The sequence below is a fragment of the Marmota flaviventris genome, chromosome 1, assembly GCF_047511675.1.
Source record: "Marmota flaviventris isolate mMarFla1 chromosome 1, mMarFla1.hap1, whole genome shotgun sequence".
NCBI classification, from domain to species: Eukaryota; Metazoa; Chordata; class Mammalia; order Rodentia; family Sciuridae; genus Marmota; species Marmota flaviventris.
Genome location: NC_092498.1, coordinates 97425485 through 97448218, shown reverse-complemented (window position 1 = coordinate 97448218; position 22734 = coordinate 97425485). Strand labels below are relative to the sequence as shown.

General features: G+C 39.3%; 1 protein-coding gene across 1 annotated transcript in view; it reads right to left on the bottom strand.

Moving 5' to 3' along the window:
* The window catches only part of Pou6f2 (POU class 6 homeobox 2), a 470336-nt gene that overhangs the window by 113224 nt on the left and 334378 nt on the right, over positions 1-22734 (bottom strand). Inside the window, exon 5 of the mRNA XM_027939714.3 lies at positions 4106-4524. Coding sequence (XP_027795515.3) covers positions 4106-4524 — 419 coding nt within the window. The remainder of the gene's footprint in view (positions 1-4105; positions 4525-22734) is intronic.

Genomic DNA, 22734 nt, shown 5'->3' with positions numbered 1-22734 from the left:
GAAACCAGAGCTTATAGTAGTGACTCTCTGAGGATAAAAACTTGACTTTAATTTGGACTCTCTTACTAAGATAAAGTCTGCTTCTGCTATCATTATCCCACTTAGGTTTGTCTCCCGCTCTCTTTCCACTCTGCCACCCAGCTGAGTGGGAAGAAATTCACCTGACCTTGAAGAATACTCAGAGAATCTTCAAGACCATCAGGCTTTTAACAGTCAATAAAATTCCAGAGGCCTACCAACTTAGAGCTTGTAGATGCATCAGATGATAATAATGAAGTCTAGAGAGTTACAACTTGTTCAAAATTGAGAGTTAGTTGGAGGCAGGGTCAGAACTAGAATGAGACCCCTAACCCTCCAGCCATCCTCATCCCTGGACACGACAACTAGCCATCAACCAGGCCCAGTTTGATTCCAGACCACCCTGCAGGGAATATATGCACATTAGGGCATTTACCAAATGTTTAGGATCTCCCCAATGCAAATAGAAACTCCCAAAGAACTTTGCAGGAAAAACCATCTCAAAGGTGATAAAAAGTAGAAATCAATTTCACTATTCTTATGCATAAGTGATCTTTATCCAGATCAAATTTATGTATTGGAAATAAAATTGTTGGTTGTTTTATCAACATAGGAGTGATTAGAACATGTCTTTTCCCTTGCAAAATTGTTTCCATTTATGCTTCTATTCTGCTCCTCCCCAACACAGTAAGAATTTCTAGTTTTTGATACTGATACAGTCTGTGACTGGTGGGTTAGTTAGCAAAAATAAGGTGTATGGACTGACATCCACCCTGAATCCAAAGGCTGAATTCATCTCACAGATGTATCTTATTTGTCTCATACAGTTTTAAAAAAATTGACTTTGAGTTCTGCACCTGCATCTACTAATTTTAATGACTGCCTGACTCCTGAACACCAGTGTGCTTGCATTTTCTCTTTAGAACTTCTCCCCTGTGCCTCCTGGGACAGAATGAAGTTTTGAGTTGGGTAGGTCTTGAGTCTCAATGGAAAAGCTACAGACAGACCTACCTGTAGAGACCAACTTCTGTCATCTACTCTAGACCCCCAGCCCTCCTGTAGATCAGAGTGATCAAAATTAATGAACAGTTATTCCCCTACCTTGGCTTCTCTGAAGGGATAATACTTTCTATTCATACCTGTCTTGAAACAACAACGTGGTTTTGTAAATGCAATCTATTTCATGGAATTGAGTAAAGAGTGAAATAAAATTATACTGCAATTTCACAGAAAAAACCTGACAAGAGCTATTTGGAGAATTTTTGTCTAGAGTGTTACTACCCGTCAGCACTATTAATCTTTTTTTTTTTTCATCATAAGAAATGACCTCACCCAAATATACCTTTACAATCTACTTTAATGCATTTTTCCCCTGAAGTCAGTATCTGTACATTTTTAGACATAATTGTTATCCTTTAAAAAAAAATTAAGCAAAAACCCTTTTCGTATGCTGGCTTTCCCTAATAAACTACATTGCATAGTTCTAAACTAATATTTCTTAGATAGATTTTGAATAATGTAAAAAGACAAAGCCCATATGAAAATAAAGAATTGTAAAATGAGATTTAGGCTTTCATATATGAATTTAGTTGATCTTTATTCCCTTTATAATTTTTAAGCAAAAACGCTTTATTCTACTTCATGAAGATCATTACCTTTGAGAGTTAAACATCTTTGCAGTGCCTTTTAAATAGTTTTCTTTTTAAAATGTTCAAACATTCTGGGCTGGGAGTGTGGCTCAGTGGTAGAACATTTTGAGTAGAATTTACAAGGCCCTCGGTTCAATTCCCAGTACTAACAAAAAAATAGTTAAAACATCCCATGTTTCCCAAACTTAAAACCCCCACAGCTAGTGTTGAAAAAATACTTAAACTATGAAATTCTTCATTTTCCTTACATACAACTGTAGTCAAGGGGAAAAAATCCTTTAATTTCTATAGACATCTACTTATTCAAAATTAATTTTATATCTACTCAATAATATTTAAAAAATTTGTATCAAGTCACTTTTTTGGTGGTTATCCATTAGATTCACAGAAGTTAGTGTAGTATCTACTCTGTATTTAAATGACTCTAAATATATTTATTAAAAGGTAAAATTCCAACGGTGAAAAAATTAGAATATTCTCTCAAGGTCATAAAGAAATGTAGCTCTGAGTCTTTATTTGTTGTCAAAAAACAAAACAACAACAATAACAACACAAAAACCCTGTACAGTCCCTGGATTTTCATGGGAAACTGTTAGGAGAACTTTTAGAACTTCTCCTAAGAGAATTTATTCCCAAGAGGTAGAGTGGTCACCACACCTAAAGTCCCATCAACTGGACATATCCATGCTGCCATTTCACTGGCTGGCAGATATTAAGATGCTGGTAGGATTTGGGGAAGGCTGTTTTCCACAGAGCTCCAAGACAGTTTTTACTTAATGGGAAAGAATGCTGGACTGTATACAACTAGCTTCAGATCTAAGTTATTTCATATCTCAGCACAGGGCCATTTTTTGTTTCCTTGGTAATTTTACCTATTTTGGTGCCTGGGACATAGCAAGTGTTAAAATACATTGTATATAGGCATATCTAATTGAACTGTTGTTCAAAAGCATTAAAACTCATTCTTTGGAACAATAGAGTTGAACTCCAGATGTTGAAAATGTTAGGGTTGATTTAATTATGCATTTTGTAAATTTGATTATGCCTCCTCTCTCCTTAGACGTCAAGTGTCTAGTGAAGGTGTTTTAAGCTTATGTTCATTGCCATGCCAAATGTATTAGATAGTCTCTCCCTTGCAAGATTTGTGAAAATACAACTCCAACTAACTCAGGAAAATGTTCACACTGGAAAGTTGCCTTGGCCCCAAGTGCCTGGAAAAACACAATTACTCATCTCACCCAAATGTGTTCATTTCCAGGAAAACTCTGGACCACATTGAGAATCCAAGTTCAAAGGGACAAAGATATGGGACAATAAATAAAGTTGGTTCAAACATTCTAAGTCCCTAATCCACCTGCCTTTTGTTTGAGTATGAATATCTCGATAGGGTTATTTCCCCATTCAGTATCCACGAATGCCATCTCTATTGCCATCCTCTGGTTGTGGAGGGCAGGACAAGGCCCACCATGAAGAGAGGGTGAAGTGGCATCCAAATGAGCACACACATTGTTCACCATGTTGGAGTTTGTCACTGTACTTTGAGTATACTAAGTCATCTGAAATCTCAAATACATCATCATATAAGTCAAAGTCTGGACGGCTCAACTGAACTATTAATTTCTAGATCTGATGCATTGATATCACAGTTATTATTTAGGGAAGTTAATTCATTTTATGGGTGTCTGTGTGAAAAATGTTTTCCAGAAGTTTCAAGTTATATATTCCTGAAGGCTCCTATTTCTTCCTCAGTGGTGGTAGGTTAAAGATGAGCTTTCATGATTAACCCAAAGCATTCATTTTTGATGCCCTCAGCCTCACAGTAATAAAGGAAATATATAGCTGCTTTATTATTTTATAAAGATGCATATTTGCTGAGGCTCTAACACTAACAAGTCTGTGGAGTAATGGTTGGAATCTGGGACATAAGACTGGGGCTAAATTTCTTTGCCCTCCTAACCCCAGAGAGTCTTTAGAAAAATAAAAACAAAAGAGCAGAAAGTACTTAAGGTAAGCCACTGTTGTATTCATAATATAGAGAAATAACCACCATGCCTCATGGACAGTAGATGCGGTTCTCCACGGGGCTACAAAACTGTGCTAGTAATAATTTTAATTGGATGCTATCTTTGCTGCCTTCAAAAAGTATCATAAAATGGAATTATTACAGGCTACAAGTGCACTTACAGAGCTGGCCTCTCACAGAAGGAAAGAGATAACATTTATCCTTTGGAGGGCAACATCAGTGGGCTTCTATTTGTTTCGTTTACATGCATCCCCAGCTACCTGCTATTTGCTTCCTCTTCCCTACGTCTAAGAGATCAATTTGAATTAGACGCTGCAGAACACGATACTAAGTTGTGCTGGCCTTTTGCCTTTGGGGACTGCGTGTGACACCTGGAAAGGTCCTCTGTGCTCCTGGGGGTGGTTGGAAAGCCTACCTGTAGAGGATTGGGTGGCGTGAGCGGCGATGGAAGGCCATGTCCTGGAGATTGACTGGGCTTCTGAGGGGGGCTTGCACTCTGCTGGGTTGGAGATGGCTGGTTCTGGTTCTGGGGGTGGGAGTGGGACTGATGCTGCTGGGGCTGAGGCGCCTGTTGCAGCTGAGATGGAGGAGCTGGCAGCTGCTGGGAGGCAGGTGGCGGCTGCTGGGGCGGGGTGGGCTGGGGCTGTGGAGGCTGCTGGGGCTGTGAGGGAGCCTGTGGGGCAGGCTGTGGGTGCTGGCTGGTTGGCGGTGGAGGAGGCTGCTGTTGCTGTTGCTGCTGCTGCTGTTGCTGTTGTTGCTGTTGTTGCTGCTGCTGCTGCTGGAGCTGCTGGAGCTGCTGGAGCTGTTGCAGTTGGGAGTTCAGGGATGAGGTAGCTACAAGGAAAGAGAGTGAAACAAACATGACAAAAACATCCTGCTGTGTCCTGATGGCTTGTCCCCTATCTCCATGAGAGATGGTTTGCCCTCTTCCACTGAAGCTCTTTAGTGTTTAAGAGAGTGGGGAGGTCCTGGGAGAAATAAAAACACTTCTTGGGATTTTTTTTTTTTTTTTTTAACAAATTAGGACCAGAATGTAATACATCAGACATTTTGTCTTAAAGGTATTGGGAATTACTATAAAAGCATCACTTTCAAAGGGGGTATACAAGGAACAGAGATGTTTCTAAGGAATCTCTTTCTCTCCTTTTTCACACTGCCTGTGAAATATACTCATGCCAAGATCTGATGTGGATTTTCAGAGTTCAACCAGTTAAATTCTTCTGGTAAGCGCTTGACTGGCGTTAAGAACAGAACACTAATTGTAATCTCCTTTTCATCACCATCAATACCATTAATCAATACCGTTTTCGCTCTTTACTCAGACCTCTACCAATTTGCTTAGATATCTTAGTTTCAAGTTGATATAGTGTTTTTTTTCCCCTTTATTCAAAGATTATTTCTCACACATGGATCTCTTAGTTTTGCCAAATTGTGATATTTAAATTTTTTTTTCCTGCTGATCAAAGAGACAGAGCCCCCAAACCAGAGGAATATGGTAGGTGACTATGAAATACATAGTGTGATGATTCGACACATTAGAGAGTACTTAAAAATAATCTCCATTCCTTGCACACCCCCTTGAAAAGTAATTCTTTTAAGGCATTAGTACCTCAAGGACAGGCAAGGAACGGAAGAAACAAAATCATCTTTCAAGATTTTCTTATTATAGGAGAAGAGTTGGTGGGCTAAGCTGTCTTAGTACTGAGAACACAAAATTTTTTCTCGTACCCATCTAGCACTGAACAATTTCTGCTGGAGGAAACCAAAGCATAGACTAGAGAAAGTTACTGCTGAAAACCAAGTTCACTTTTCCTTTGCTTAAGTCTCAGCCTACATGCTTTCTAACAAGACCATGGACAATTAATATAAGGAGTAATGTTGAACTAGCAGGCCTTGGCTGCAATGTTTTCCTGCTTCTCTTCCACCTATAGTCAAGATTTCCAAAAGTAATAATTCCCTTTTGCAACATTATACTAGTTCCTGTTTTGAAAAAAAAATGCTCATTAAAAAAATTCTAGTGAAAATTATATGATATGATTTGGCATATGATATACCTGCCTTCACGTAAGTATGTTCATGAAATATACATGTGAATCCAAACATAATGAGGGCACATGAGAAACTTTCTCTGTAAGAGAGTTAATCAGTGACAATTTTTGTAAAGTTAAAAATCATTTTGTAAAATTTATTGAATACCTGTTAGGCACTGATAATATGCCAGGTAATATGTAGGATTTAAAGAGGAAGCCTAGTCCTGCCTGAAGGAGTTCACAATCTAAGTAAAATTAATTCATAAGAGACAGTCTGGTTTGGAGGTGCCTCTTATAGAAAGAGACCTGCTAAAGGTACTTGCTTAAATGCTTGATGAATATCTGTCTATAGATAGAAGTGATCAACAGTGTAAAACTGACCAAAAGGACTGGACTGGGAGAATAAGGAGACAGGATCCTTTGTGGGCTAATAGGGGCCAAGACAATGCACAAGGCAGGTGTTTGATGTGGGCAGAGAGAGAGCTCAGGATAGTGTGGTGAAGAAAGAGAGGCTATGTCAGCCTGGAGAGACACCTGAATGACAGCACGGCTTTTAGGTGACACAGAACTGAGAATGGACTGTTTAAAACTCAAGGGAGTTTTGAGTGACTTAAACTGCAGAGAAGGTAGAAAGCCTTTCTAGTAAAAATGGTGTGAGTTTGAATCCTCACAATTAACATTGTATTTGATTTCAAACATATAGATCAGGTTTGTTTTCAGGAAATTATAATTATATTGGTGAAGTGATATCTTGACTTTTCCTGGGGGCACCAATTACTAATTCTGTGATCTCAGGTACCATGAAGGGCATCCACAATGGGCCAGTAGAATAGCAAATCTTCATCGTGTTACTGAATCATTGTATGTCTCTTCCAACAGCCCAGGGTTAAGTCTTGTCTTGCACTAAGCCTAGGGTGACCTAGACCTTGTAACAGGACTCCAGAGGTAGAGATAGGCTAAAAATTACCCAGTCATTGGGAATCTTAAGAGAAAGTCCTCATTTGCCATTTTCCCTTCCCTCTTTATTCTACAAAATCACATTTGTTGGTAGATTGGGGAGCCCCACTCAATTCTGGCCTTTCAAGGTCTTCTGCAATCTGGGGGATCCTCTTCCTTTTGGTGCAGTGACAGACTTTGGAAACCTGATTGCATTTGGCCTCTTGCCTAATTCAAATCAAGCCTGTATGGGCTTCTTTCAAGTGGGGCCACATATGCCAGTGCTTATTTTCACGGTTGACTTAAATACCATACTGTTTCATTTTGGTTAGAAAAGCATTTATCTAAATCAACATTTAGAAACAGGAAAGACTGGGGAATATTGGCAGATAGATATTGGCAGACGAGTAGGTGCAACAGACCCTAACCTACTAATGAGACAGGGTCCCAAATGTGTCTTCGATGTTTTATGTCGGTGAGTTCACGTTGCTTGGATATTTCTTTCCTGTAACAGCAGCTTGACTGGAAAGGCATAAACCTAAGCAAAATGCTTTTGAGTTACATAAACTAATTTGGCATCTGCAAGCTAAAAAAATGATGGAAAATAAAATGCATTCAGGTATGTAGTGGATGAAAAAAAAAGAAAGCATGAGGGAATGCACAAGACATAACTTGGTTTAAAAAAAATTGCCAAAGCCACCTACTCAATACTATGAAAATGAAAAAAAAATTGAAAATACAGTGCCTCTAAATGGCTCATCTTCTAAAGCATGGTCAAATATGGACACAGAAGTTTTTAAGTGTGTGAAGTTAGGAAGGTTCAAGGGTATATTTGAACTACAAAGAATTATTGTGGATAAAATGATGCTTCTTGGCTTAAAACTCTGACCATAGGCATGAAGATTAAAGATTTTTACTTGTCCCTGGTATTTATGTCTTTTTATGATTGTTTCCTGTATCTGGTTACTATACACCGTGTAGGCCAATGCTAAACGTGAAATTTAACTACAATAACAGCAGTTGTGAGAATAGAAGAGATACACAGAAACACATCTTGAAAATTTGAAAAGGAACACAAAGCAAAATGCCAGGGACTTGAAACTTCCCCAATAAATAATGTAATATGAAAAAAGAGAAGCCAAGAATTCTGTATTTTTCCTTTTGTTCACTTTTGATATTTCCAGTAATCAGAGACAATTTCCCATTTTGAACATTTGATAAAGTTTTCCTCAGTAAACTCCACAGTTAGCCCAGTTCCCTGGTGCAAATCTCATCCTAGGGAGAGAAAGAGTATCAAGTCAAAGCAAAATTAGCAACCTTGAAAATATCATGATGTGTGAAAGCAGCCAGACGCCAGGGGCCACATATTGTGATTCCATTTATGTGAAATATCCAGAATAGGTTCATACATAAAGACAGAAAGCAGAATAGTGGCCTCTGGAGCGTGAGGGGTGGGTTGCATTGGGAGTAACTGCTCATGGGTATGGATTTTCTTTTTGGGGTAATGATAAAGCTCTGGAACCAGATAATGGTGATGTTGAATGACATTGGGAGGATACTTATGCTATTGAGTGGTACACTTTAAAATTATTAATATGACCAAATTTATATGGGCATTTTTATATAATAAAAAAGAGCTCGTTCTACATTCATACACTGGGGACCAAGCTACACTGACTGCCTTGGGACGCCACAAAGGAATGAATAGTCCTCTTTTGCTCTGCAGGACTTTGTGGTCCTGAGTATTCGGGGCAGCCACCAGCAAAGGCTATGCTGAGGGAGCCACAGGAGAGTCAAGTTTGCACAGCTTGTGAGTGCTCTGAGCAATTCTGTCTTAGGTCTGCAGCTTCCAAAACCTGTTAACATAACAGAATGACATATACAGGTGGGGCAACCTATTCCTCCCTAAGGGTTGGAACAAAAGTTACTATTCACTTGTAGACAGTGAGCAAGTTACTCCATGGCTGTGCTCTTGAGAAGAGGTAGTGCAGGTATCTAGCTCCAAAGACTAAACTGAAGGATGTCTGCTTGGTGATGAATTGTTCAGCCCCTGGGAAATTTTGTACAAATAATAATAATAATTATTATTATTATCATTATTCTGCTACAGGCTAATCACTTTTTTAAAAGCCTGCCGATGTGAAATGTAAATGTGCATTCTGAGGATAAAGGTGCGAATTTGGGTAAGAACCACAGCCACGAGTTATTTATTATAAAAAAGAGAGACATACGTGAGGGTGGTAGGAAGGGACAGTGAGAGGTATGAGGTGGGGAAGAGACACAGCATTCTCTATTCATGTCACAAATTTGCCTCCATGGCAAGACAATATTTCCTCCCCTCTTGGATATGGGGTGGTGGCAACACTATTTTCAGACTCTGTGCCATTTTAAGGAAAGCAAGTTGGCATCAGGTTGCATTATCCACAGAACTCTGTGACCTGCTGTCTCTAGAGGATCATCAGGTGGCAGCTGAGAGTTCTCTAGCTGGATTTGTTCTCAGCTGGGGGGCAGTCAATCTCAGATCAGCCTCATTTTAAAAAAACAAAAAAAATCATTGGGCCCATGAACCAGTGAAAATGGATCTTATGATTTCTCATGTTGTCTTTGTCTCCTTGGTCTGTATTTATTGTTCACTTTTGTGGCCCACTAAAATCTCTAGAAGAAGGAAAAATAGACTCTTAAACAATCTAACAGGAGGAATCTGAGTTACTGAATTGGACATCCACACACAGCCATTAGATAATAACATCTAAGGCAGATGAACCAGGAACCATGTAGTCTACACTAGCATGCAGAAGTTTTGCAAAGCAGATGGGGAAAAAACATAGATAGTTGAGGATTGAGGATTTTGAAAAAGCACAGAAGGTGAAAACTTGCTGGGAAATCTGCCCTGATTCTTGGCAATAGTCAGAAACAAGCAAAATCAATTCTGCCTCAAAGATGATGATGTGTAACATCTCACATATGGTCAGTGTTATCAGCTCCAAAAATATTGCTACACGTGTCCTTAATCTGTCTTTTTGCTTCTTTTGCATGTAAGGCAGAGTTCTCAGTGTTTCTTGAGATGGCCAGGGAAAACAAAGAGAAAAAATTTCTCCAGGAAAAATATCCCTACAAATTTCCATCAGTAGCCTGAGTCACCCACACCTTTTACTTAGCTTAGTTGTTTCCACAAACTCTAGCAGCCTATCTCAAATCATGGACCAGAATCACCAGGGGAGCTTGTTAGGACAGTAGTTTCCAGAGAGTACAGCAAAATCTGCATTCTAAAGAATCATCCCAGGGGATCAGGAGCCTTTGTCCTTGGGGCTCCCAGCAGCCTTTACTGAATCACAGTAAGTTGGGAGGGGGCAGCTCTTCCCTTGATTTTCAACCGGAGCAATTTGCTAATCCATCTCCCTCTAAAACTTTGAGGAAAGTTCATTTAAACAATTTATTCTACCATTGGGGTAGGGAGGGGGGAGAAAAAGAAACTAATAATGGGTTGGAAAGAGAAGAAAATAGGCAGCTAGAAATCAGATTTTTCTTCTTTGGGAAATTAGGGCAGTTCATTAATCACTGTTGCCTTTGTTGACATTTTGGGGAGCACTCTTGTTGAAGTACATTTAATAAGAGTTAAATTTCAGGTGACTTATTAAATGGGAAAGATGAAAAGAGAAAAACAAGGGTCCTGAAACGAGAAGGAAGATGTTGTGGCAGGGCTATTCCCAGAGGAGCTGATCCTACCCAGCATGTCAGAGCAGTAAGGACTCAGAAGGGGCAAGTGGCCCCTGGATTCCCAGAGGGAATTGCTGACCCTCTTTCACGGAAGAGCTGGTCTCCCTACCATCCCTGCCTTCCAAGTACTTCGCAGCTGTGCCTAAAATGATAGAAACATAATGGAAAGGCTCTCCTCCTCTAAAGAAACTGAAAATCCTGCGTGGAGAAGAATTAGGGTTCCTAATGTGGATGTAGCACCCCAAAGTAAAGTGCTCTCATTTACGTTAAAGAAACCTGTCAGTCCACAGTCTCACTCTAATACACTGAGCTCTCCACTACTCTCCCAAGTCCTTGGGAGTCCTTCCAGAGTCCTAAGGAGTGCCAACCAAGATAAAAGAAACAAGGTCCATACCCAGATAATTCCCACATGGAACTGCAGAACACCAAGGATGTATGTATCTCAAATTCCCAAAAGATTTTGGAGAGAAAACAAATGTCTATCTAGAAAGAAACATAAATCACACTGGCATTATTATCATACAATTGCCTTTTATTAGTAAAAGTTTGTAGCCAAAGTGAAAGGAGTGATGCCTTCCAAGCTCTGAAGAATACCAGTGACTCAGGAGGTTAAGGCAGGAGGATCACAAGTTTGAGGCCCCCCTCAGCAACTTAGTAAGTACCCTGTCTCAAAATAAAAATAAAAGAGTTGTGGATACAGTTCAGTGATAAAGTGGCCCAGGGCACAATCCCTAGTACCAAACCAAACCAAACCAAACCACAACAAAAAGCTTCTAAGGGAGGCTGATCGCCCATCAAGAATTTTATGGCTAGCACTAAAAAATAAGAAGATCATGGCATTTGCAGGGAAATGGATGGCATTAGAGCAGATTATGCCAAGTGAAGTTAGCCAATCCCAAAGAAATAAATGCCAAATGTCTTCTCTGATATAAGGAGGGTGACTCAAAATGGGGAAGAGAGGAAGAGCATGGAAAGAAGATTACCTCTACATAGGGAAGCCGGGTGGGAGGGAAAGGGAGGGAGAAGGGGAATTGCATGGATGGTGGAAGGAGACCCTCATCGTTATACAAAATACATGTATGAAGATGTGAGAAAAAAATAATACTGTTACCCTAGATTAGGTAGAGAGAAGTGATGGGAGGGGAGGGGAGAGGATAGGGAAATAGGAAGGATAGTAGAAGGAAACAGACATTATTATTACTGTGTGTATTACATGTGACTGCATGATCAATGTGATTCTGCACCCTGTACACTCAGAAAAATGAGAAATTATATCCCATCCGATTCAAATATATGATATGTCAAGGTCAAAAAAAAAAAAGAGAAAAAAAAGAATTCTACGGCTAGCTCAACTATCTGGCAAAAGCAAGATCAAAGTAAGTCTGATTTTGGAACTTACAAACACGTAAAACCCTTATTTTTACATACTTTCTTCTTACAAAGTTATATAAGTACATTGATAAAATAAAATAATAACTAAAAAAGAAGTCCAGGAAAGTGCATTATAAGGGAGCCCTACTATGAAAGCTGTCCAGTAGTTCTAGACAGTGACTAGTCCAGGTCTGAACATAAGGGCCTTTGGTGAAATATCTGCAGAAAAAAAAAAAAAGGTGATTCTAAAGAAGTGATAAAACATTTAGACATTTGGGAAGAATTTGGGAATGTTTTTAAAAAAAGAAGCAGCTAGCAATTCATAAAGAAAACAAAAGTTGTTTGGAAAAGTCAAAATCCAGTTGTTCAAAATGAAGCAGCTGTTCCAAATTTGAACAAATCACTAAGCTTCCAGGAGAAAAACTGAATGGATTCAATACTATAGGAAAAGTGATACAGTAAGCTTTCACTTCCTAAGAGAGGTATACATTTCTTCTTATATATAAAAAAAGATGGTCGAGAGAAACTTCAGGCAAAACAAACAAAACAAGAAAAAGGAAAAGGAAAAAAGTGCATTGTTTTATAAGAAATAATAAATGAAACACACAACATGTTATGGTTTAGAAATGAGGGTTCCCTCAAAAGTTCATGCATGAGATCATGGAAGAGTTTTCAGAGATGAAATGATTATGAGACGTGTAAGCTGATCAGAGGATTAATTCACTAATATGGACTAACTAGGTGGTGACCATAGGCAGGTAGGGTGTGGCTGGAGAAAATAGGTCACTGGGTGTATGTTTTTGAGATGTCTAGTTTGTCCCTGGTGCTCAGGGCTTCTCTCTGCTTCCTGGTTGCCATGTTCTAAGCTGCTTTCTTCGGCCATGTCCTTCCACCATTATATTCTGCTCCACCTTGGGCCCAGAGCTATGGAGTCAACCAACCATGGATTGAACCTCTGCAATTATTGAGACAAATCAAGCTTTTCCTCCTCTAAATTGTTCTTATCAGGTATATTGGTCACAGCAACACAAAAGCTGACTAAAACACCGAATCATGCCATAAAATGTGGCATGATGAGCACTTGCTGGAATACAAAAGGATGCTCTATATGGATATTTTCTTGAATGAGGTTAAAATATAGACTGAAAAGGACATCTAATCATAACATAGTTCTTCACTCCACAGGAAATAATAAAGTAGCCATACTGGAATGGCTTTCTGGCTTTCAATTGTTGGAATAACCTATGAACAAATCATGAAAGATTTAATGAGGACACAAATGCTGTCCTCCTTGACCATGTAAAAATGACAGGTTGGTGACAGAGAGGGAGGGGAAGTAAGAATCAGAGTGTTAAATGGGGAACCAAGAGTTGTCTCTATAGTTGGCAGAACAAATAGAGATTTAAATATGCAATTTATAGTCTCATATATGCTATACTTCTATTAGCAGGAGGGAAGAAGAGAAAGCAAGCAAAACCCTCATTCACTGTAGCAGGAAATGAACATATAGTACATGAAGTCAATAGATCAAGAATGGAGTTCAAGGCCAGGCATGGTAGCTCACATCTGTTCCCAGCAGCTTGGGAGGCTGAGGCAGGAGGATTGCAAGTTCAAAGCCAGCCTCAGCAAATTAGCAAAGAACTAAGCAACTCAGCAAGACCCTGTCTCTAAACAAACAAACCAAAAACCGGAATAGAGATCAATTGGAAGTTTAGTATTTAGAAGTGTATAGGTAAACTCATAAGGCTTAAAAAAGGATTCAATGTGAATGCCCTTGGGGAGTAATCCTGCGGGTGTGAGGAGTATAGCTGTGAACTCTGGATGTCTTCATAAGCCCTCTGGACTGTATGCATTACACTGATTAATTTTTTTAAAATCAGTTTTAAAACTGTGGCTACATTATGTATGATAACTATGATTTTTTTAGGCATCAGGTACTACTCTAAGCACTTGACATTAAATTTTTTATTGGTCTTGTCAACCAATCTTATAAAGCATGTCTCCCAAAATTGGATTCTTCCAGATTCAAGACTCAGAGCCAAGGATTCCAGTGCAAATGCTTTATTAAGAAAGGGCTCCAGGGAGAAGCCAGGAAGGGCAAAAAGTCAAGCAAGGCAGAGATTTCATATGAAGTTCCAGCCTCATCCTGATTCCAGGGAGCTCAGAAGCCTAAATTGCACCTCAGTCCTTTCCTATCTAAAGTGCCCCTCCATTCCTTCTGTCTTTTCATGTCAGTTAGTCATTCATTCCAAGCAGGGACGGGGCATCGACTTCAGGAACTTACTTCATGTGCGGGGAGTGACTTCAGTGCCCAAGAATCAAATAATTCCTTGGAATCAATGTATAGTATTTTACAATGGTTTTCAGAGGCGGTCATAGTATATAGCAGGCCACATTAGGGTACTCTTAAAAAATGGAAATTGCCCTCAGGGAGATGAGACAAGATATGAATTTCTAAAGAGTTAATCTATAATGGGTTGGTCAAACTACAGATATTTTAGGTCCTCGTGACCCTCTCTTTATGTGTGTGTGTGAATGTATGTGTGTGTGTGAATGTATGTGTGTGTGTGTATGTATACACACACATACATATCATATATTATAATATATAATTATATATTTACAATTTTATATATAATATTAATATATTATATATATTATATACACATGTATACATTTACCTAATTTATATATTTTATATGAGGGTCTCTGGAGGAATTGATGAGCTATTTCCAACATAAAATAAGCATAAGCCTAGTGGAATTTTTAAGTTTATCCCTAATAAAACTTAACAAACTAATCCATGTATCAGGCTTATCCAGTGTGGTACAACTGGTTAATTCTTACCGAAGGGAAAATTTAAGTTTATTTAATAAATACATTTGATTTATAAAAATGTATAAACGAGTTAAGGGAGTGTGTGCATATGGATTTCTTAATGAATGCAGTTTCCTTGAAAGCAAACTGTTTCAGATAATATGTTAGAAAAGGAGAAAGACATACAGAAAAAGAAATAAAGAAAATACAGAAATATGGGAAAGGGCCTTAAAAGGTGCCAAGGTGAGGCTGGAAACTGAGGCTGGAACTCTCTGTGACCAGATAGAGCAAACTGGGATCTCACTGAGATCTCCCCAGGTTCCGGGAAGGCATCATCACTATTAATACTAAACTTTTAAGTAAGATATTCCTTAAGAAAAAAAAAAGATTTAAATAACTCCCACCTGCCTGATTTCACTGAATTTTAAAGTCTTGTTCAGGTGTTAATACAATAACAAATCAGAACTCATAGGATTTGAACGTGCATTTGAAAATGAATTCCTGGGGATAGATTGTACATGTTCCTTGATTTTGCTTTATCGATGTTTGCATAACCTGTAGGGAATCTATATGCTGCGTATGGGAACATCAATTTTTGATTTGAAATCCATTTGCTCAACAGACGAGACCAAATTTACCCAGAGAATCCTAACCCTCCATAACTGGTATCCTTTGCTTGTGGAGTTTGGCAGAGTTTTGGTGAAGAATACTGCAGAACGGATGGGATGCTCCTGGGATGTCAGTTCTCTGTGCTCATTGTCAGTATGTGATAATCAAGTTGTTGTTGTGGTGTATTGGTTTGTTTGAGAGGTCTGAGATTCACAGTATGCCAGTGTCTATACCTCATTAATTGATACTATATGAGGTTAAGAACAGAAAATACAGTTCTGTGAAAGAGGAAGCAGCTCAAACAAATGCTCATGTAACAATCGATCCATTATTTTTATCATATGAAAATGTAAAAAACAGTTATTACTTTCTTGGTGATTTCTTCCAAGAAGTCTAATCCACCTTCTGCTGGAGATTAAAAATTTAAAATTATAGTCAACATTTATTGAGCATGATTTTTCTAGGGAAATTTTTGCTTCCTTTATTAAGGTTGAAGAGAAACCATATTCACCAAAAAGCATGCCGTGGATATGGTGAAAGAATGAAGTACGCACATTTTAGGTTTCTATGCTAATAAAACAATAAAATAATTTTTTAAATTTAGCAGACAAAGCAAGACTCACCCTGGCTTTCAAAACATCAGCATTTGCCTTTTGCTTCAAATGAAGATTTGCAGCAGAAAATATTACAGGCAATTCATTGGCTACTGAGCCTGGTTTAAACACAGCACTATGTTCACTCAGATTTCTTTTAGGCTATAGACACATGGGCCAGTGCTTATTTTCATGGTTGATTTAATCCATCCCCTCTGCCAGTGTGGGGATTATTCCCTATAGTTATTCTCCAGTGATCTGTCAGTTCAGATTAAAAAAAGTTAAGTGACAAAGATGTGCTGGCTGATTCTTTTAGAAGGTTGTGGAAGCTAGAGTGTATAGCAAGAGATTTCTTTTTAAGAATCTGACTATATTCTTCCCTTTTTAATTTTCCTCATATCACCACAAACCTTTCTTATCTAGGCTGAACTTTAAACTCCCTAAACAGGCAATTCAATTTTGTTCCTGTACTACAACTTCAGGGTTGCCAAAAAGCTTTATAGATCTTACCTTATTGGTTCTTGCTTATTTTTTGATAAGAGATAGTGCGTATTTCCTCTCACTTTACAGATGAAGAAATCTAAGCCCTGATTCTAGGACCACATGTATCCTAGCTTTGCTTAGCTTTTACAATAAATAACAATACTTCCTTTAAGTGACATCTATTTTTGTATTTTGAGATAGAAGAATTAAAAATATGCTCTTCCCAGATTTGCAATTCTATTCTAGATTTTTGAAAAGAAACTTGTCATAAAATGACTTCATGTGGCAAAATGCTACTCTCATGTAAAATGTTAAAAGTTACTCATATTACATTGTAAATATTATTACTATTCTCATTCTTATTTTCTCTTTTCATCTCCTCATTTGAATTCTTTAGTAGAAAGGTGAATATAATGCATGGGTAATTTGGTATATTTTGTATTGATGTGCAAATCAGTCATTCAATTCATATACTTCATTTGAAAGCCTTTCATATGTACTAACTTAAAAAGAAGACAACTAAGAGTTTTAATGAAACAATTGCATATTGATAAAATCTACTGGCAGAGAGAAGTCATCAGAAAAAGAATCCTGGGAAAATACATAAAAAGCAATAGATGCTGGAATACTAATAGATCTAGGATGACCTTACTGTCACATCACCTGTGTGAGTGCTAATGTGTTTTTGTCAGTGTAACTTGGATTTCTACCAGGCTGGTTGATCTTATTCATGGGGGGAAAATAATATTATTTTTTACTTTGTTTAATGCTGTATGGGGGGAAAAAAAAGGCAAACACAAATTTATTGGTAGGATAGGCTATACTATAGTAACAAGCAATCTTGAGTCCCATTGGCTTAGTCTAACAAAAGTTATTTATTTATATGTTGAAAGTTGGCAGGGGGGCTGAGCTCATTGTATTCACTAGGTGTCCACACTAACAAGGGTCCGCAGTCACTACCTTGATTGAACATTGCCAGGATGAAGCCAGAGGAAAAGAGAGTTTTTGAGGGTGGAGAGGAAGACTCCAACCTGGAAGTAACCCCCATCATTCTCTCACCACTCATTGGTCAGCTCTAGTCATACCGCACCAATCAAACGCGAGACCAGAAGGTGCTGTTCTATCAGTTCCCACAAGGGGGAGAGCCAGAAAAATTTACCACTTTCTATTTTCATTTTCCCTTAATTTAACTTCATTACGCTTTGGCTCACTGAAAGAGGCTGTTAACTGGCCTCTAATGTCTTGCCTTTCCTATTCTTTCTCTCTCATTCATTGAATCAATTAATAATATCAAGTCATGTGCCATGTGTCCATCTGCCACTAGAATGGGATGATCCCACTGTTTTCTTAAGGGGATGTATGATAGTTGCCGTGGTCAAGAAATGCACCATAGTACTCAAGCTAATATTCGGGAATAAATGCACTCTGCTTTCAACCCCCTTTATAGACATATCCTAAACACTTCTGAGAGTACTCACTTCTAGCTCAGAGTGGCATAAAGTTGGTGGCATATGGCTGAATACAGTCAGCGGGCAAGGATACTCCACTCCCACACTTATGGAAGCAGGGCTTTAAAAAAGTTTGACTCGAGTGAAAAGATTGAAAAATCAGTAGTTGCTGGGAGCCATTAGCCAAGTAGGTATGACAATTTCCTTGCCAGCGTACCCCATGTTGCAGTGACATTGAATGTAGGTGACCTTGCTCAAGGACCAAGGCGGATTAGGGCGTTCCCGGTTTAGGTTCCAGGTTTAAGGTTTAAGATTATTCCTGCTGGGAATAGGGCGTATCCTGCTGCCTGAGTTCCCCGTGAGTTCTCACGGGATTCAGACAGTATATTTTGGAGATAGAAGCCCAGTGGAGTGGATTTGGGCAGAGAACGTGGATTTCCCCAGAACGTGATTGTAGACGGCTGGTGTGAGTTCGGGAATAAAGAGTTGCTGTTTGAATCTACAAGCTGTGTGGTGGCTCGTGATTGTGTGCCCAGCCAGACTGCGGCATTTGTGCCCAGCCAGACTGCGGCAAGTAGTGCCTCCACAAAGTATGCATTGCCCATTTTTCTTTAAAAAACCATTCAGAGAGTCTAGCAACACGGCTCTGTATGAGAACTGGAGTCAAGTAGCAGCTGCCCTTCAAGGTAGGGCTGGTACCCCTATAAACAGAACAAATTTCTCTCCTTTGCACTCCTATGAAGGGACGTCATGCTATGCCTTGTACTTTAATTAATAATGTGTCTCTGGTTGCTTCTTTTGCCAAACAGATTCCTAAGAAAGGTAACCATTTTCATTCATGATTTTGCTTTTGTTTTTTGAAATCTTCCTTCTTTCTCTGCCGACAATCAGCATATAATAGATGGTCACTAAATAATTAAAAATGGTCATTGTAGAAAACTGTAATTTGCCCAATTGCTCACTTTAGCTTATTCTTCATACCTGGCATGTATCATATGCTTGCTTTGGTTTGGCTCACAAAAGGAGAGATATCAGGGGAGAATTTCTGAAGTTGAAGAAATCAACTGCTTAAGTTTCTAGGACTGACCATGCAAATCATGTGATCTCTGAGTTTGCAAGCAGTTGCAATTAGATTTGGAAAATGTGATAGATTTATTTTTAAACAGTCAAATTCCTGAATTCCTTCCTTCCTTCCTTCCTTCCTTCCTTCCTTTCTTTCTTTCTTTCTTTCTATAAATATGCAGGCCAAGGCAGCTACTATGGTGCACCTGGAGCTAGGCTCTAGGAATTCTGTAGGATAATTTTGTTTCTAAACTAGCTACTTATTAAAGGAAATAAATGAGAACCCATAAGGTTTCATGATTTGAAAGTGTGCTATATGAATGCTCCATGAAATATGTATATAAAATGTAGTCATAGAAGAAATGACAAGCTTAGAAAGTCCAGAAAGGTTATCTGGATAAACAGGAAAGTGCCTCAGGTGGGTCTCAGATGGACAGATTAAATCTTAATCTTAGAAGAGAAAAAAAAGTCATCCTAACCCAGGCTGACCCAAATTCCACCCAATCTGGAAAGAAACATAATAGAGAATATGGATTAAGAGGGTTTGAGTTTAAGGTCAAGTTTTTAGTGTGTTTGGGCTGGCAGGATGTGAACATTAGCCAGGCATAACAGATGTCTGCCCTCTTGAGTGAGTGGTGGTGGACAGTCAGAGTCTCAATGTGGATGCAGGGCCCCACAAGTCGGTTACCATTTCCTGTTTCCATGGCCACACTCCATTCCTCACCATCATCAAATGCCTGTTCTGATCATAAGGGAAATTGGGCAAAAGCATAGGATGAATGAGAACACACTCATGAGCAGTGCTGGTAAAATAAACCTAACTGATCCTTTCTTAGAATGAATTAAAACATTAAATACTGATCCTGAGCAGGTTACAAAAGAACTATTTAGAGGAAGGTAGAAATGGAGTTTTATGGCAACATAGCATCTAAAAGCCATTGGCTACTCACTTCCCTGCTGAAGTTGCTCGTGGTTGCTTGCTGAACCCATGCAATGGTCTCCTTTGTATCTCTCTCTCAAAGCTGAGCTCATCATCCCCGACTCTCTTTCTCCCTCTCCCTTCCCGTTTCTTCTTCACTAATTTTTTTCCCTTCCTTCCTTTCTATCCAAACTTCCCCCTTACTCTAAAACAAATTGAAGCAATTACCATTTGCCGGGGAACATGCAGGAAGCTGAACTTGTAAACATGAATTAAACTTGGCTTCTGCTTTCCCACACTCCTCCATTCACTTCTATCTAGGAAAACAGACACGTGAATGCCCAATTATCATACAATGTGATATGTTAGTATTTTTTTTTTTAGTTAATGCTTTTCATCATCTTCCCAGTTCTCCAAAATAAGTGCATAGCCTCATGTTTCAAATCAAAACTCTTTACCATTTATTCCCAACTCCAGTTTCTGGCTTTGTTTCCCATTATTCTTCTTTCGTAACCCTACTTTCTACCTGTATATGGCTTCATGCTCACACTTAGCTTTTGTTCATGATTTGCTCTGATTTCTACAATGGTATCCCTTCCACCTCCCACAGCCATCTCTGGTTTTCTCTCTATCATGGTTCTATATAGATGAAGCTTGACTTCATGATGAGGTTATGTCCTAAAAAGCACATCATAAGTTGGAAAATACCTTGCCCAAAGTGCATTTACTATGTCTTCCATATGAACACCATAACTTAGCCTAGCCTGCCTTAATCTTGCTCAGAACATTTACATTTTCAGCCTCAGACAAAATCATCTAACACAAAGTACATTTTATAGTAAAGTGTTGAAAAGCTCTGTGATGTATTAAATACTGTGGCAACCCAGTACACTGTGGAATATTGGTTGTTTTCCTTGTGACCATGTGGCTGACTGGGAGCTGAGGCTCGCTGACACTGCCTAGCTTCTAGAGAAGGGATCTTACTGCCTTTAGCTGGCCTAGGAAAAGATCCAAATTCAGAATTCAAAGTATGGTTTCTACTGAATGCCTATTGTTTTTGCACCATCTTTAAGTTGAAAAACTGTAAGTCAAATGATGGTAAGTTGCGGACAGTTTTTATTTATTTTAAATCTCAGCTCATCTTTCTCTGTAGCCTCTTCTGCTCCCTTTCTGCACCCAGTAGGTAGAATGATGTGACAGCCATGGTTGTAGTAGTACACATCTCTTTCATAGTTGTTAGGCATGCTGGATTGCATTAGAACACTACTGTCTTTGCTCTAGGGCTGTGGCAAGCCTTTTTGGATAGTGAATCCCTTTGAGAATCTGAAGAAAAAAAAACTATTTACCCTTTCCTGAGGGACATATTTCTTCTTATAAATTTGACAATCAGCAGATTGCAGACTCCTCTGTAGCTCTTCCAGAAGCACCTACTTGAGGCTAAGACCTTTTGCGGGGAGATGAGGTTATTCATCAGGGTAAAGGGCTTCCAGTTTTCCCTTACTGGTACCCACTGATGGGGTAGGTGGGTCTTCTGACAGACTGAGAATTGGAGGGTGGGCCACAGTAGAGGAGGGCATTCCAGTCTCTTGGTGATTTTTATTTCCTTTGATCAGGTATTGAGAAGTCTTAGCTGTGCCCTGACAGGAAGCATTAATGACTCTGTGCTTCATGAAGAGACATTCAGTCTGAGGGAGCACCAAGTGTAAACCAGACCATCTAGTAGAAGGATCCTCCCTGAGCTTTCACTCAAACCAGGTTTAAATATTAAAGCTAAATCATATTCTATTTTGGGGGCGGAAGATGGCCCTATGGTGGCAGATAGCAGACACTACAGTGCATTGCTGGACGAAGGTGTAGATTTTGAAGAGGCCATCTGGGAATTGGGTAGACATCTCTGAACTCTTTGTCTACATTATAAAAGAATAGGATTTAAAATAGCGTTCTTTGGAAAAAGCTATTGCTGTTCTGTGAGTCCTACCTTCCTCAGAAATAAAGGCTATTCACTTTTATTTCATGCGAAGGAAGGTTGGCTTTCGTGGAATGACTGAAGGAGCTTGTTCGTGTCCTTGAATTAGGGGGGATAAATCAGAACCGCATTGGCCTTCTGTTGGCAAACCCTAACTGATCAGGAGAGGCTGGTTGTCTGCCCTAATGGGGAAGCTAAGGAGGGGTGGAGGCTGTAGGGGCTGGCACTTAGTGCTGTGTGAAAGTTTCCTTGAGGCCAAGTGTGAGCCATGTGTGTGAGATAGCACTGGGGTGGACCATCTGAGAACTTAGCTTGAGAGAGATGAATAGCTCTGAGCATAGAGAGGTTAGAGAGTGCATCACCCACCACAAGGGAGCTGTATTTGAGCAGCCAAGATCCATAGATTTCCACAAAAGCATGCCCCAGAAAAGTCAAATGTAGACATCTTCAAGTCCCGTAAGCAAGAAACCAGCGGACAGTAGTGCCAGTAAAGTAGCAACCTCCCCATTTTTCTTTTCTTTAAAAGGGCTCTACACTAATGATAGGGAAGGAGGAGCTGAAACTTCAGGTGGGGAACAAAGAGAGGGAGTAGACTGACTCTTCCCCAGTGGTGGTTTTTCTGCTTGCAGCTCTGATGAGTTGTAGGATGTGGGAGGTGAGGGGAGCTGAATTTTCAAAGCAAGTTGGAGTTTTGATGGTTACGTACATCTGCACTTTCCACTTATAAAAGTCAAGTAGTGTTTGCATGTTTGTATTGACCAGGGAGGTTGTGGTCCTCTGTGAGTGGTCATCTGGGGGCAGGGGAAGGACCAGCCCTGGTGAATGAGTTGAGTGACAAGTCATGCTTGTTCTATATATGACTGTGTAAGCTTACCGGAACCAAGTCTTGATTTGCTTCTTCTTAAGAGAGGAGGTGGGTTGCTTTGCAGAAGATTGTAAGAACTATTGGTCTGAGTGCACTGTTTTCTCTTCTCTGTCCCCTTTCTCTTTCTTCCTGATGGAGCTTTTGTGAGTCTAAGCCCTTTGTTGGAATCATTCATCTGGCGTTCATCACATGTTTATTTACTACGTATTATAGAGGCTGTCAAACTTC